The sequence below is a fragment of the Urocitellus parryii genome, chromosome X (genome assembly GCF_045843805.1).
Source record: "Urocitellus parryii isolate mUroPar1 chromosome X, mUroPar1.hap1, whole genome shotgun sequence".
In the NCBI taxonomy this organism is placed as follows: Eukaryota; Metazoa; Chordata; class Mammalia; order Rodentia; family Sciuridae; genus Urocitellus; species Urocitellus parryii.
The window spans coordinates 6,023,097-6,035,354 of record NC_135547.1 but is presented as its reverse complement, the minus strand read 5'-3'; the positions used below and the strand labels follow the sequence as shown (position 1 = coordinate 6,035,354).

Sequence of the window (12,258 nt, the reverse complement as noted above, 5' to 3'; positions counted from 1 at the left end):
TTGGGCTTCTTGTATACAAAATGAGGGTTACCTCCATACAAGATCAAGTTTAAGGACAAGGATAGGGGAACATCTGAGAGAAGACAATAAGGAGAAGAAATTACTTGAACCTGAAGATGGAAGAAAAACAGATTCAAATCTTCTTTTGCCACTGGTTTGATGAGAACTTGGGATAGCTCTCGTCATTTTCTGGGTACCTTAGTTTCCTCCTGTAAAGAGAAGAGTTTCTGTTTTGGGAGGTCAGGGAAGCATACATGCAGGTAAAATCACAGCCACCATACCTGGCACCAGAGTGATTAACAGAAGACCTTAATGGAACTTCTTCTTTGTGTCCTTTGTCTATCAGCTAGTATGGATGTAGCAAATTAGCGATTCCAAAAGATAGGCTGTAGAGAGAGAAAACAAAAACCTTTGGTTAATTAACCCAGAGAGTAAATTTGGTTTGGAGTAGTAGTCAGTGGATTTCATATCATCCTAATGTGACAGATTTCATTATATCCAGGAAAAAAGTATTGACAGAACATCCTTACATCCTAAGAGTGCTAAGTCCTAGCATTGAGTCTTTGGCTTATCAATAGGAAGATGGCTTTTCACACTGATAGGCCCGATTCATCCTGTCCTCATTACTGCGAATAAACTTGGATTGTTCAGACCAATAATATGATGAATGATTCCGATTTCTGGTTGAGCATTTCTTTGTAGGTATGGAGCACTTTTTCCTTCGGAAAATAAGCCTGGGAGTATAAAGCCACATCAAGTCATCAGAGGATAGACATATGCTTTCCTGCAGCCTCTGCAGGGCTCACAGGTTCAAACACAACCTGCCTGAATCATAAGAACTTTAATTGAGTAGATAAAGAGGTCCTCATAATTATAAACTGCAGTAGGTATAACAAGAGGCTAAATACATAGCTGTGGTTTTAATTAGCTGGTGCTTCAAATTAGTAATGTTGGTTTCAGTCAGAAATCAGTGACGTTGTACACTGAAAGCCTCATCACCATGTAGTTCATTCCTCATTAGACCTCGCCATGTGAAGCTTTCAATACAACACCATGCTGAGAGAGAAAGGAAAAAGTTGGAGCTATTTGGTTGCCTTCCAAGAGCAGTGGAACTCTATGGAGAGGAAATTCATTCTCACCAGAGATATGAGAATTAACTGTTCTTTGTTAGATGTGTTAAAAAATGCAGCAGGCAGTTTTGCTTGCAACAGATAACACCCATGTGCACACTCAATCTGCTATTCAAATTTGCGTCTGGAATTTGGTAGCTAATGAACTGATGCAAAATGCAGCCAAGAGCCTCCTAACAAATCAAAGCCAGGTCTAAAGCCCTGAAAGTGCCCTTACTGCTGGCCGCTTGAAGGGTTGTCATGCAAGTTGAAGCACGTTTCCTTTTCTTCTCCTTCTCCTTTTTTTTCTCCTTCAGGGTTTTAATTATATCTTTCCCTCAGAGGAGAAAGAAGGTAGTTTGCAAAGCCAAGAGACCAAAGCACTTCAGTTCTCTTCGTGGGAGAATTAAATGTGATCTATGGGCCTGTCATTCTGAGCTGTCAGGTGCATGAAATGAACAGATAACTGGAAAACTGACATCTTGCTCACATTACTCAAAGCAAGAGACTTTGGTTCTCGTTTGTGTGGGGAGAATCATCTGCTAAGGAAGGCCAAAATATTAGTTGTCCCTTTTCTCCTTTGCCACAAATCCTCCCCCCACCTCTAAATATTGGTTTAATTTGTTACTCCACTCCTGCCCCGGGCACTCTGTCTTTCTTACATTTTGATAAATTGATGGGATTGGACTACCCTTGCCTGATATGTGGTGTCAGGCACAATCTGGTGCTGCAAACTTAGTGGGCTGCAAATGTCACTACACCTGTTTGATTGCATATCAGCCCCCAACATGAAGACAGTGGGCACTTGGCAACTACTTGAAGTTCTGATCTTAACTTGTACATGGGAATGAAAGATAATACCAGAAAACATAATAACTCTGAAGGGCATCTGAGAGTACAAATGGTAGGCTGCCTTCCAGTATCTGAACTTGACATCTTTCAGACAGGCAGAGAGGTGAGGCCCAGGCATTGGGTAGGTATCTGGAGGTTTTCTTTGCCTTCCTCATTCAGCAATAATACTTGCTGAACATACTCATGAGTGGCCAAGTGAACACTTCTGTGTCCAGCACTGTTTGTATTTTCAAAGTGTCAGTGCATTTAAAAAAAAAAAACCCTATAGATGTTGCCACCATCTTAAAATGGAAAAAAAGAAATGAGTGTTGTTTATCCAGAAGATATGGCTATTAAAGATACTTTGAATTTGACAGTTCAAGAATTCCTGTGGAGAAAGGAGGATAATTAAGTGTAGTGACATCATACACTCTCTATATATCAATAGCTAGTTTAACTGCATAGCTAATTCATACTCTAGGCTCCTATTTTGTAAATTAAAATTATGATATTCATGAGAAAATTAGCCTACCAATGACAGGTATTAAGGTCTTGGGTGTATTCAAAACCTGTTGACTATACTTTTATATTGGTAATTCTCTTTTAATTCATTTAGCTGTTATGCTCATGTGCATGTCAAGTATTTAATTAATTCTTAACATTGTAATATGAACATGGGAAAGAAAACCAACATTTACAGAGCACCTGGTTGATAGGCATTTTATATATATTTATATAATTTAAGTTTGCTCAGTGTGTATGTACTCACTTTGAATTAGCCTAACATAAAAAGCAGAAGAAAAAAAACAGTGAACAAAATCCACTACAGGTTGAGTATTCCTTATCATATGAATATTCATATGAACTTTACTTTACTTACACACTTAGCCTGAAGGTAACTTTATAAAATATTTTAGTGTGCCTGAATTTTACCTGTTCCCCATGACCTGAAGTCAGATGTGGAATTTTTCACTTGTAGCATCATATCAGCACTTGAAATGTTTTGGATTGGGGAAAACTATGAATTTCAGATTTTCATATTAGGGGTACTCAACCTATACTATCAGACTTTCAGATTTCTGTTTAATTTGCAGTCTAGCATGAGGAAGAAAATAATTTTCTCAATCAGGAGATGTCCCATTATTTAACACCTAAGGTCCCAGAACATACCTTAATTGTTGTCTGGAAGCTTTTGATATTACAGTGGGAAAGACTGAAATGTGATGAGTCACAGAATTATTCTAAGACATTTGTGCATTTAGGCCATTCAAGACTTTTGGCAAATCCTTTATTTTATTGCTGGTTCCATTCTTTATAACGAGTGTCCCTTGTAGGCTTTTAGATTCTTATTGTAAACTATAGAAAGACCAACACAACAACCACCAAAAAGGCAGTGTGTGAGATTTTCAGTTATCCATTTGTCCATGTTTCATTTCTACAAATGACAGTTTAAGCTCTCCTTCAATTCCATTAGGCTAATTCTGCCTAGGGACTTAGGACAAAATTCCAGTTTATCTCCAGCTCCATAGAGGTAATTCCTTTCCCTTGGGAATTTGTGACAGCTGTTGGAGTCTGAGCCCTAGGCAGTTGGCAACATGATGTAACTTTAACTTATAACTTTTCTGCACAGTGGACTGATTTTTTGGGTATATGCAGTAACTTGTAATAAACATGGACAAAGAGAAAGAAGTTGTCCATCCTTGCATGGTCCTGAGTATAATTTCTACTACGCAAGTTTCTGGGGTTTTTTTCTTTATTCTGAAAAATCATCTAGGATCTTCAACCCAATGGGAATAAAGAAAAGGATTCTGCCCTCAGTTGCAGAATCAACTTGGATTGTGTTGACTTGCGTTTTTTATTCGTATTGATAACAAGGGGCATCTAATTGATTCACATGACTAATTAACCTTTTTTCTTTTTGTTCTTTCTTTTTCATTTCAGTCACTATGAACAGGACCGTAGTGCACTTAAAAAAAGGGAATGGGAGCGGAGGAATCAAGAAGTTCAGCAAGAAGATGATCTCTTTTCTTCAGGCTTTGATCTTTTTGGGGAGCCCTACAAGGTAGCTGAATATGTATGTAATTTATCTTTCTAGAAAATGGTTGCTTACTATGTTTTTGAAATCACTAATCAACATTAATTTTAAAGCACCTAAGTAATTTCTAGGATAATATATTTTACAAGTGAAATACATATATATGCTGTATTTGGAGTAATTACAACTTTCTGAGGAAGTCTTCAGAGACAAATTCCATGTTCTTTGAGAAATATGGTAAGATTTGAAGGAGACCTGTGAGACTTCCTGTCTCCAAGGAACCTGTTACCGCCCTACAATTATTGCAGCAAGGAATGCCCCATCTTTGTGTTTTCCAGGACTTTGATTTTCAGCCAGACAGCCCCTGAAGACTTCATCAGAATGTCAACAGATATGCCTATTTCTCTTCCCAATCAGTGCCACCCATTGCAAGAACATTACTTTCTTTTTTCACTTGGTTGTTAGCAGCTGTTCAGTGGTTTGAGTGCTCTTTGAAAATCACTGTCCTAAGATAAAGGAAAAAGCCAATCTTTTTCCTGGTGGTTAATAATCATGGGTTAGGAGATTGCCTCAACCCAAGGAGGTAGTTTAGTTAGGCCAATTTTCTAGTGGTATTCTGGCTGGTATGTAGCTCCAATAGTGATGAAACTGCTATGTTTACAAGCATTTATTTTACAATGCCTGCCTCTGAACTTTCTACTAGGGGTGGAGGTTAGAGGAGACTGGGAAGAAATTATGATGGAAGGATCTTATTCAATTGCTGGCAGCTGTTTCATTTTTCATTAAATTTAGTACCAGTGTAATTTTCTATAATGAAACAAAAATGATGTAAAAATAAAATGACAATACAGAAAATTTTCAAGAATCCTGATTTGAGAAGAGCATCAATTAAAGGATAGTGACTTTTGGAAAAGGATAGTTCTTAATGAGGACAGAGTTGGTCAGATACTACCTCAAAGTAGAGAATAAGTTGTTTAGATTGGTGGCTAGTGAGACTAGAATCTTTCTGCCTTATTCAGAACAAGTAAGGAGTTCTTGATTGAGATACTTGGGTACCTGCCAAGTGTGGGAAACCTGTCAAAGAGGCTTAGGTCACCTAAGCTACTGATTTTCAATTTGTCAGTACTAGCACAATTCATAAAAAAACATTTTTCTTATTCAAATCAGTTCAATTTATATACTACATTTGTACTTAGATATATGTTTAATTGAATGAACATTAATTGAAGTCCCACTATGCACTAATCACTGTCATAGACCAATAAACAACAGGAAATAAAACACAGGCTCTGCCTTTGAGGAATTCTTAGTCCAGTGGCAGAGATCATCATGAACAAGTGATGGCCCAACTGCATGGTGACCATTAGAAGGATAGGAAGGGGAAATATCAATCATTCCAGGGAGCTTAAACACAATTCTGGGCATGGAGAGAAGTCACTACATGTTTTGATTCGGGGCATGGCCCCAACAGGAGAGACCTACAGTTTCTAAAGATGATGTTGGGCTGTGTGGAGAGTATGAAATAAGTATAAATGATTCCTGAGATTTTTACTTGAGAGGATGATGATATCATTGAAAGTTGTTTAGGAGGAGAACATCTTTTCTTGTTGTAGAGGAAAAAAATGATTCAGTGAGCTGTGAGTATATTGGGCTTCAGATGCCAGTGGGATATCAAGAAAACAATACACAGAGGGCATTGAATATATGAATCTGGAGCTCATGGGAGTGGGGAAGACAGAGATTTACCTGCTATTGGCATGCAGGTGGCAGTGAAAGCTACAATAATTAATACTATCATCAAATTAGAATATAGAATAAGAAGAGGGGAAAGACAATCCTGAGGAATAGCAGCATTTAAGAAGTAAACAGGTGGTAAAAACAGAGGCCAGGAAAAACTAAAATATAATGGTCAGATAGGTTGGATATGAATTAGCAGAGAAATATTTAATAGAAACTAAGGGAACAAACAATTGTTGGAGGAAGGATTTGCTAGTTACATGCCCTTGGATAAATCAGGAAAGGTAAGGATTGTAAAGAAACTGTTGCATTTGGCATTTGAGAACTATTATTTACATTACAGAGAGTCATTTTATTCATTGATGGTAGTCATTGTGGGAAGTCAAACTGCCAGGCTTTGGAGAATAAACAAGAAATGGTTAAGTAAAGAAAGAGAGGCAGTCAATATAGACTTCATCTTGCAGAAGAGATTTTATATGGATAAAGGAAGAAAGATAAGTTAGAAAGTAAAGTGATTAATTACATCCAGGAGGAATTTTTTTTTTTTTTTTTTTTGGTGTGAGAGAAACATGAGCATGTTTCGAGATCCATGGGAAGGAACCAACATAAGTGGAGAAGGAGAAGGTAGAGGATGTAGGGGCAGAGAGAGGTGATGCTAAGTGGAACAAATTCCCTGAGAGACTTTTAAAATACCAGTTTTAGTCAGCTTTTTTACTGATGTGACTAAAGGACCCAACCAGAACAAATGTAGAGGAGGAAAAGTTTATTTGAGGGCTCACAGTTTCAGAGGTCTAAGTTCACAGAAAGTTGGCTCCATTCCTCAGTGCTCAAGGTGAGGCTGAACATCATGGCAGGAGAGTGTGATGGAGGGAAGGAGCATCAGGGTGATCAGAAAGCATGAGAGTCTCCACTTGCCAGATACAAATATATACTCATAGCCACGCCCCAATTCCCATCTCCTCCAACCACACCCTACCACTTCAGTTAATCCCAGCAGGGATTAACTCACTGATTAGTCTAAGGCTATAACCCAATCACTTCTCCTCCAAACTTTTTTGCATTATCTCACATGTGAATGTTTGGGGGACACCTCACATACAAACCACAACTTAGAGCATAGGTAAAGAATCTTGAGTCAGAGGTAGGAAGATTGGGGATAAAACATTAGAATGAGGGAAAATAGAAAGTGGAAGGAATACTGGAATCAGAGCAGGGAGTTGTGGTCTCCATTTTTGGAGGTGAGGTCAAAGGATGATAGACAGTTTGTTTCTTCCAGAGATAAATGAGGAACAACTAAATGAGTTAGTTCTACATCTTATCTTTGGATGAGTTAGAAACACAGCTCTACAAAGAGATTTTAGTCTTCAAATTCTATATCTGTTCCATCCTTAACCCTATTATGTAGTGAAGAACCCTTGATGTATTCTCCTTTCATAACTTTAAGTCACAAAGTTTCAATGGTCTTGCACCTTTAGGGTGATTGCCATCTCTTAACAAGACTTTTTATATACATACATGTATATTTTTAGATGATAGCAATGTATTCTTGAGAAGATAGTTGAAAAAAATACCCATTCTCAGTGTTGTCAGAAATTTTCAAAAGCCATCTGTTTTGATACTACAAGGGTGCATCAGGTAGAGACACAGATGGGAACATTTAGTCTAGTTCAGGGCCAGGCCTGTGGTGTGATTAGTCATTTACTGTCTTTTGTGCTTATTTATGGGGAAAAAGTCTCTATTCTTGAGTCAAAACTATGAAGGAAAGTAATTATGCTAACAGTTTGTGACCTAGTAACTTTTTTTTTTCATCCTTGGTTTGATCAGTTCTCATCTTGTGCTGTGTCCATATTCAATTTTTTTCTGGGAAATCACTGGGACATAGTCCTCTTTTTCCCATCATGTTGTGACACTGCAGCTGTTGTACACATCCACAGACTCCCCAGACAAAGACTGAGGTGGATGTTCTTGGAGTATCTGAATGTGTCAGGGGTGATGGGAGTCCTAGAGCTGGTTAATAGTCCATTGGTAGAAATGAGGACATACATTAACTCTTCCCTGGGATTGTAGTAGAAATACTTACAAGCTGAAAATGAAAAATTCTGGTAGTGAATCAAGACTTTTGGGAATCATCTTGCTAAACAAAGTGTAAACCATGACCTGATCACTTGTCTGGTATCATCAATGGTTCATCAACTAGTCCTTAGGAACTATTTCACTTTCTTCACAGAAAGAAGAAATAGTGATCTCTCATGTTCCTAGGTGGTTTCTTTTCCTTTTTAGCTTTGCCTCTACCACATTCAGAATGGGAAAAATGTTGACTTTCTCCAAATTTGGTTGTTGTGTGGGGGACATCTTTCTGGGGCTTATAAGTTATAAGTTTGTGCTACACTACTTAAAAGGATTTCTTTAAAAGTACCTCATAAAAATGAAGATATGTTAGTGTAGATGGCTGATAAGGAACTGGCATGCACATATTGTATGCCAGGAACTGTGCTAGGGTTTTCTGGATGTGCTTGTTTAGTTCCTTACAATAAATGAAGCACAAATTTCCCCCACGTTTTTCTTGGGGAATTTTAGGTCAGGGAAGTGAACTGGCTTCTCTGTACCTTCATATACTCCCATATGGTATATGTAGATTTGTACTCAATTCTTTGTGATTCTGTATCTGTAACAGGAAGTTGTTCATCTTCTGACAGGAAATCAGAAGACTCAATAAGTTTACCTGCTAGGTAACTATCAGGGAGAAGCTTCATTTCTCTAACCCACAGTTTCCTCCTTTCTGAAGTGGACCATAACAATTAATAATAATAGTAACACATTAAGGCTTTCACAGCTCAATAAGAAGGAGGAAACCGAGATGAAGAGAGGATTAAGTGCATTACCCAAAGTCATTTGTGCTAGGGCAAGCAGAGGCCAGATGATCACCAAAGTTACTTTGCTGACTCACATAATTTCTTATGAAACAAATGAAAACAACCTGGACAACCTTGCTTTGAAATCTGTAAAGTGCTACATAAATTCAATGTATTGTCATTATTATAATTAGAATAAAGAAGAAATAGCAACTTCCAGCTTAGAGAAATTAACTGTAAAATATTAAATTTGGGAAAAAAAGGAATTACTAAGTCACATAGTTTATCCCCAATAAAATGAAAGGGAAAATGAACTTTAAAACTTCAATTATTTTGCTTCTTTTATTAAAAAGAAATACTATGGTACAATAGCTTCCTCGCACATTAGTTTGGCAATGAAATTATACTGCTGATTTGCGTAGATAGCATTAGAAGCAAACTGAGGGAAGTTTGCATTTCCTAAAGTAATGAAAGGCAAAAAGCTTAAATGAAGGACTGCTGTTAGTCATGAGCCACAAAACAGACATGTAATTTATGCCTGAAAATACTTGGAAAATGCATTTCCTTGATGATAGAGAAATAGTGATTACTTAGAAAATAATGGCTGCAGAGGTTACCTTTAAGGAATCAACCAATTATCTAGAACAGGAAGTAAAGAATTGGCCAAATTGAAAGAACCTATAATTGATTGAAATGGCTAAAATTCATCTTTGCCGTGTTTATGATATTCGATCAAGACTGCCAAGAATACCTTCCTCTTTAATAGGATTACTAAGGCTCTGGAGGGTGAAAATGAACATTTAGTGTGAATCATAAGTTGCTATGGTGTATAATGAGAGCACACTGTGTAGGAGTATATGAATGCATTTCAGGCCCCATTGGGTTTTCTATGCAGTGGATTTCATATCTACATCTTGAGAAATGGACATTTCCCATCTACAATGGTAGGAAGGCACAGAGTTTATCTGGCTGCCTGCACTGGACTTTTCATTGGTGATTGTTGAATAGTGGACTTCTTGAGGCCATGTGTCTATGAGTCCTCTATGCTTAACCATACCTCATGGGAATTTTGAACTTACCAGATTTTGTCAGGTCAGTGACCGTAGTAATTCCTACTTGAAGCCACAGCACTTATGTTGTGTAAAGCATATGGATCTTCCTTTAATTAGCAACTCACAAAGTGTTGCCAGTGAACTCAACCTTGAATTGCCTGCTATGCAGTTCGTGTCACAAGTCCCATTTAGATAGTTGCTCTCTGAGGAAGCTATCCTAAGGGAGACGACAGTTGATTCTTACAGGTTATCACAGCTCTATTCCTATGTCATAAATGCACAAGACAGCCACACACCCAGATTATATTACTGTAGACCCTTAACTCAACATGTAGACATGTCTTCACTAAGCTAGATGTTAGTGGAATGATTTTGCTTTTGTAGTTTTCATAAGAAGCATGTGAGAAGCAGCTTTGCATCTTCTGGAAAATTGGAGGTGAAAAAATGGTTTGTTTTATTCCTCAAAGATTCTTGTAAATAAGCCAATGAGAGGTTCCTTTTCACATAAACGGTTCCTTTTCACGGGCATTTAATGTCTCATATACTTCATTTAATGGATAAAGATATGCTTCCTTCTATGATATAAAAATAACTTGTTAACTTACGAGCTTTTCCTTTTTGATTTAGCAGCTAGGAAGCTCAGATTTCAATTTATTGTCCAGTCATACTGGCCAAATTAGCCTAACATTTGTCTTTCTATTTATATGCCTTTAGTCCAAGCTATTGTGATTTTTTCTTTTGATATAAACAGGGCATGAGTTATAATTTCATTGTGTCCAGTTCAGCAATAATACACTGGGTACTTAATATGCACCAGACATGGTGCTAAGTCTTGGGGATATAAAGATGAATAAAAGGTGGTCTCTGACCTTTAACAAATATATATTTTTTGAGCAGGAAAGAAATCATAGTTGTAGTAGTATATACTTTATAGTAGCTTGAATTTTAGACTTGTTCAAAAAATTCCAATTTTCCCTAAATTTTATTCACATACACACAGTTTTAGACATTGGCCAGTTTAGAAGTACTCCTATTTTCAAACCTAGAAGTGCAAAAATTGTAAGAATGCCTCAGAAACCAAGATCATTGTAAGAGTAAACATAAATAAAGAGATGTACTTCCTCCCACTGAGGATAAGATAAACATGTCCCATCTATGTACTACTGAAACAAGAACAGTAGTTTGACTTGCTTGCTTGCAAACCAATGAGACCTGTAGTTTTTCTGTCCTGAAAGAGGGGAATGACTTCTCAGGGAAATGGGGTATTATAGTGGTCTCTTCAGCACCTAAGGGCAAGGTTCTGATTTTGTAGAACTATGTTTCAACCAAAGCCATTTGGAAAATAAAAGCTCTTCAAAAGGGACATGGAATGGTGTTTTCTCCTGATAGGACCCTATCTTTGGATATAGTCAGGTATCAGTATTCCTTAGCCTTTCAGTCAAGTGACTCAGGGGTAATTTGTGGGAGGGGCCACAGCAACACTGCAGAATTTTAAAGCTTATATCAAATTTTTGCTAGGCCTTCTGCACAATGAAATTTCTTTGTTTTATATTTAGGGACAGAATAGAGAGACCAGTTTTGGCAGTTGCCCAATGGTTTATTGTGAAACTCTGTTGAAGGGTACTGCTATATGCAAAGAGTTTATTCTTGCTTTTGCTCCAAAGTAATTTCTGTCATTAAAAATAACAAACCTAGGGAGTTTTAGGGAATAAAAGTGATTTCTATTCATCTGTACCTTTTAAATATGCCTTTCAAATGTGCTTCTGAAAATGGAGTGATTATTCAGTTGAGGATTTTAGAGAATGTTAATTGTTTAATCACTACTTCAGCACGAAGGTTGCATATGATGTAATATGTTTTTGAGGATAAGCCAACTGAAATGTATTTATTCAATTTCTAAAGATTTCCATCCCCCACAAACTCCCTTAGCATATATTTAGCATACTTTTAATTAATCTTTGAAATTCATATTTTTCTAACTGCCCTCGTTTCTTTGGAAATGTCTTATATGGTTTAACACATGGTATGAGTTACAAGGAGAATGTACCAATAATGAGGCCAAGGTTTCTAGTTTGTTTCTCAGTGTGATTTTTTCCTTCTTGGTATCCTTTGTTGGCTCCTATTCTTCCCCCTGTCTCTTAAAGGTTGATGTTTCCCAGAGTTCTTGCCTGAACCCAATCTTCTCATTCTACATATTCTTTCTCTGGGTGATTTCATTCATTTCTGGCAATTCACCATCCATCCATCTGCATATTTTCCCATCTTCACATACAGAGAACAACAAACACACAATCAAACCTAGATTTACACTGAGACACCACCAGACTTGGATAGTTAGTTAAACTCCCAATATACACCGGGAGATTGGCAGTATGAAAGCATAGGGGATACCTTAGATGTTAAACATCTCTCTTCAGTGGAAAGTGCAACAGTGGGAAGGTAGTTACCCCTCTGTTTCATAGAGAGGGTGCTTATGGCTTCTGGGACCTAACGGCCACATAGGGTAGTGCCTTCTTCATTTAGTGGCCTAGTTGCCTCATGGCTCCATGAATAATAGTAGCTTACTTTTGTTGTCACTTCTTGGACCAGGAAAATACAGCCTAGGCAAAAACAAGTCCTTTGCCCTTCTGAATTCAACACCT

At 37.4% G+C, this 12,258-nt stretch overlaps 1 protein-coding gene across 1 annotated transcript in view; it reads left to right on the top strand.

The window, feature by feature from the left end:
• Positions 1-3,535: 3,535 nt before the first annotated feature.
• The window catches only part of Aff2 (ALF transcription elongation factor 2), a 321,062-nt gene continuing 312,339 nt past the window's right edge, over positions 3,536-12,258 (top strand). The window contains exons 1-2 of the mRNA XM_077794011.1: positions 3,536-3,540; positions 3,882-4,002. Of these exons, the coding sequence (XP_077650137.1) occupies positions 3,536-3,540; positions 3,882-4,002 (126 nt within the window). The remainder of the gene's footprint in view (positions 3,541-3,881; positions 4,003-12,258) is intronic.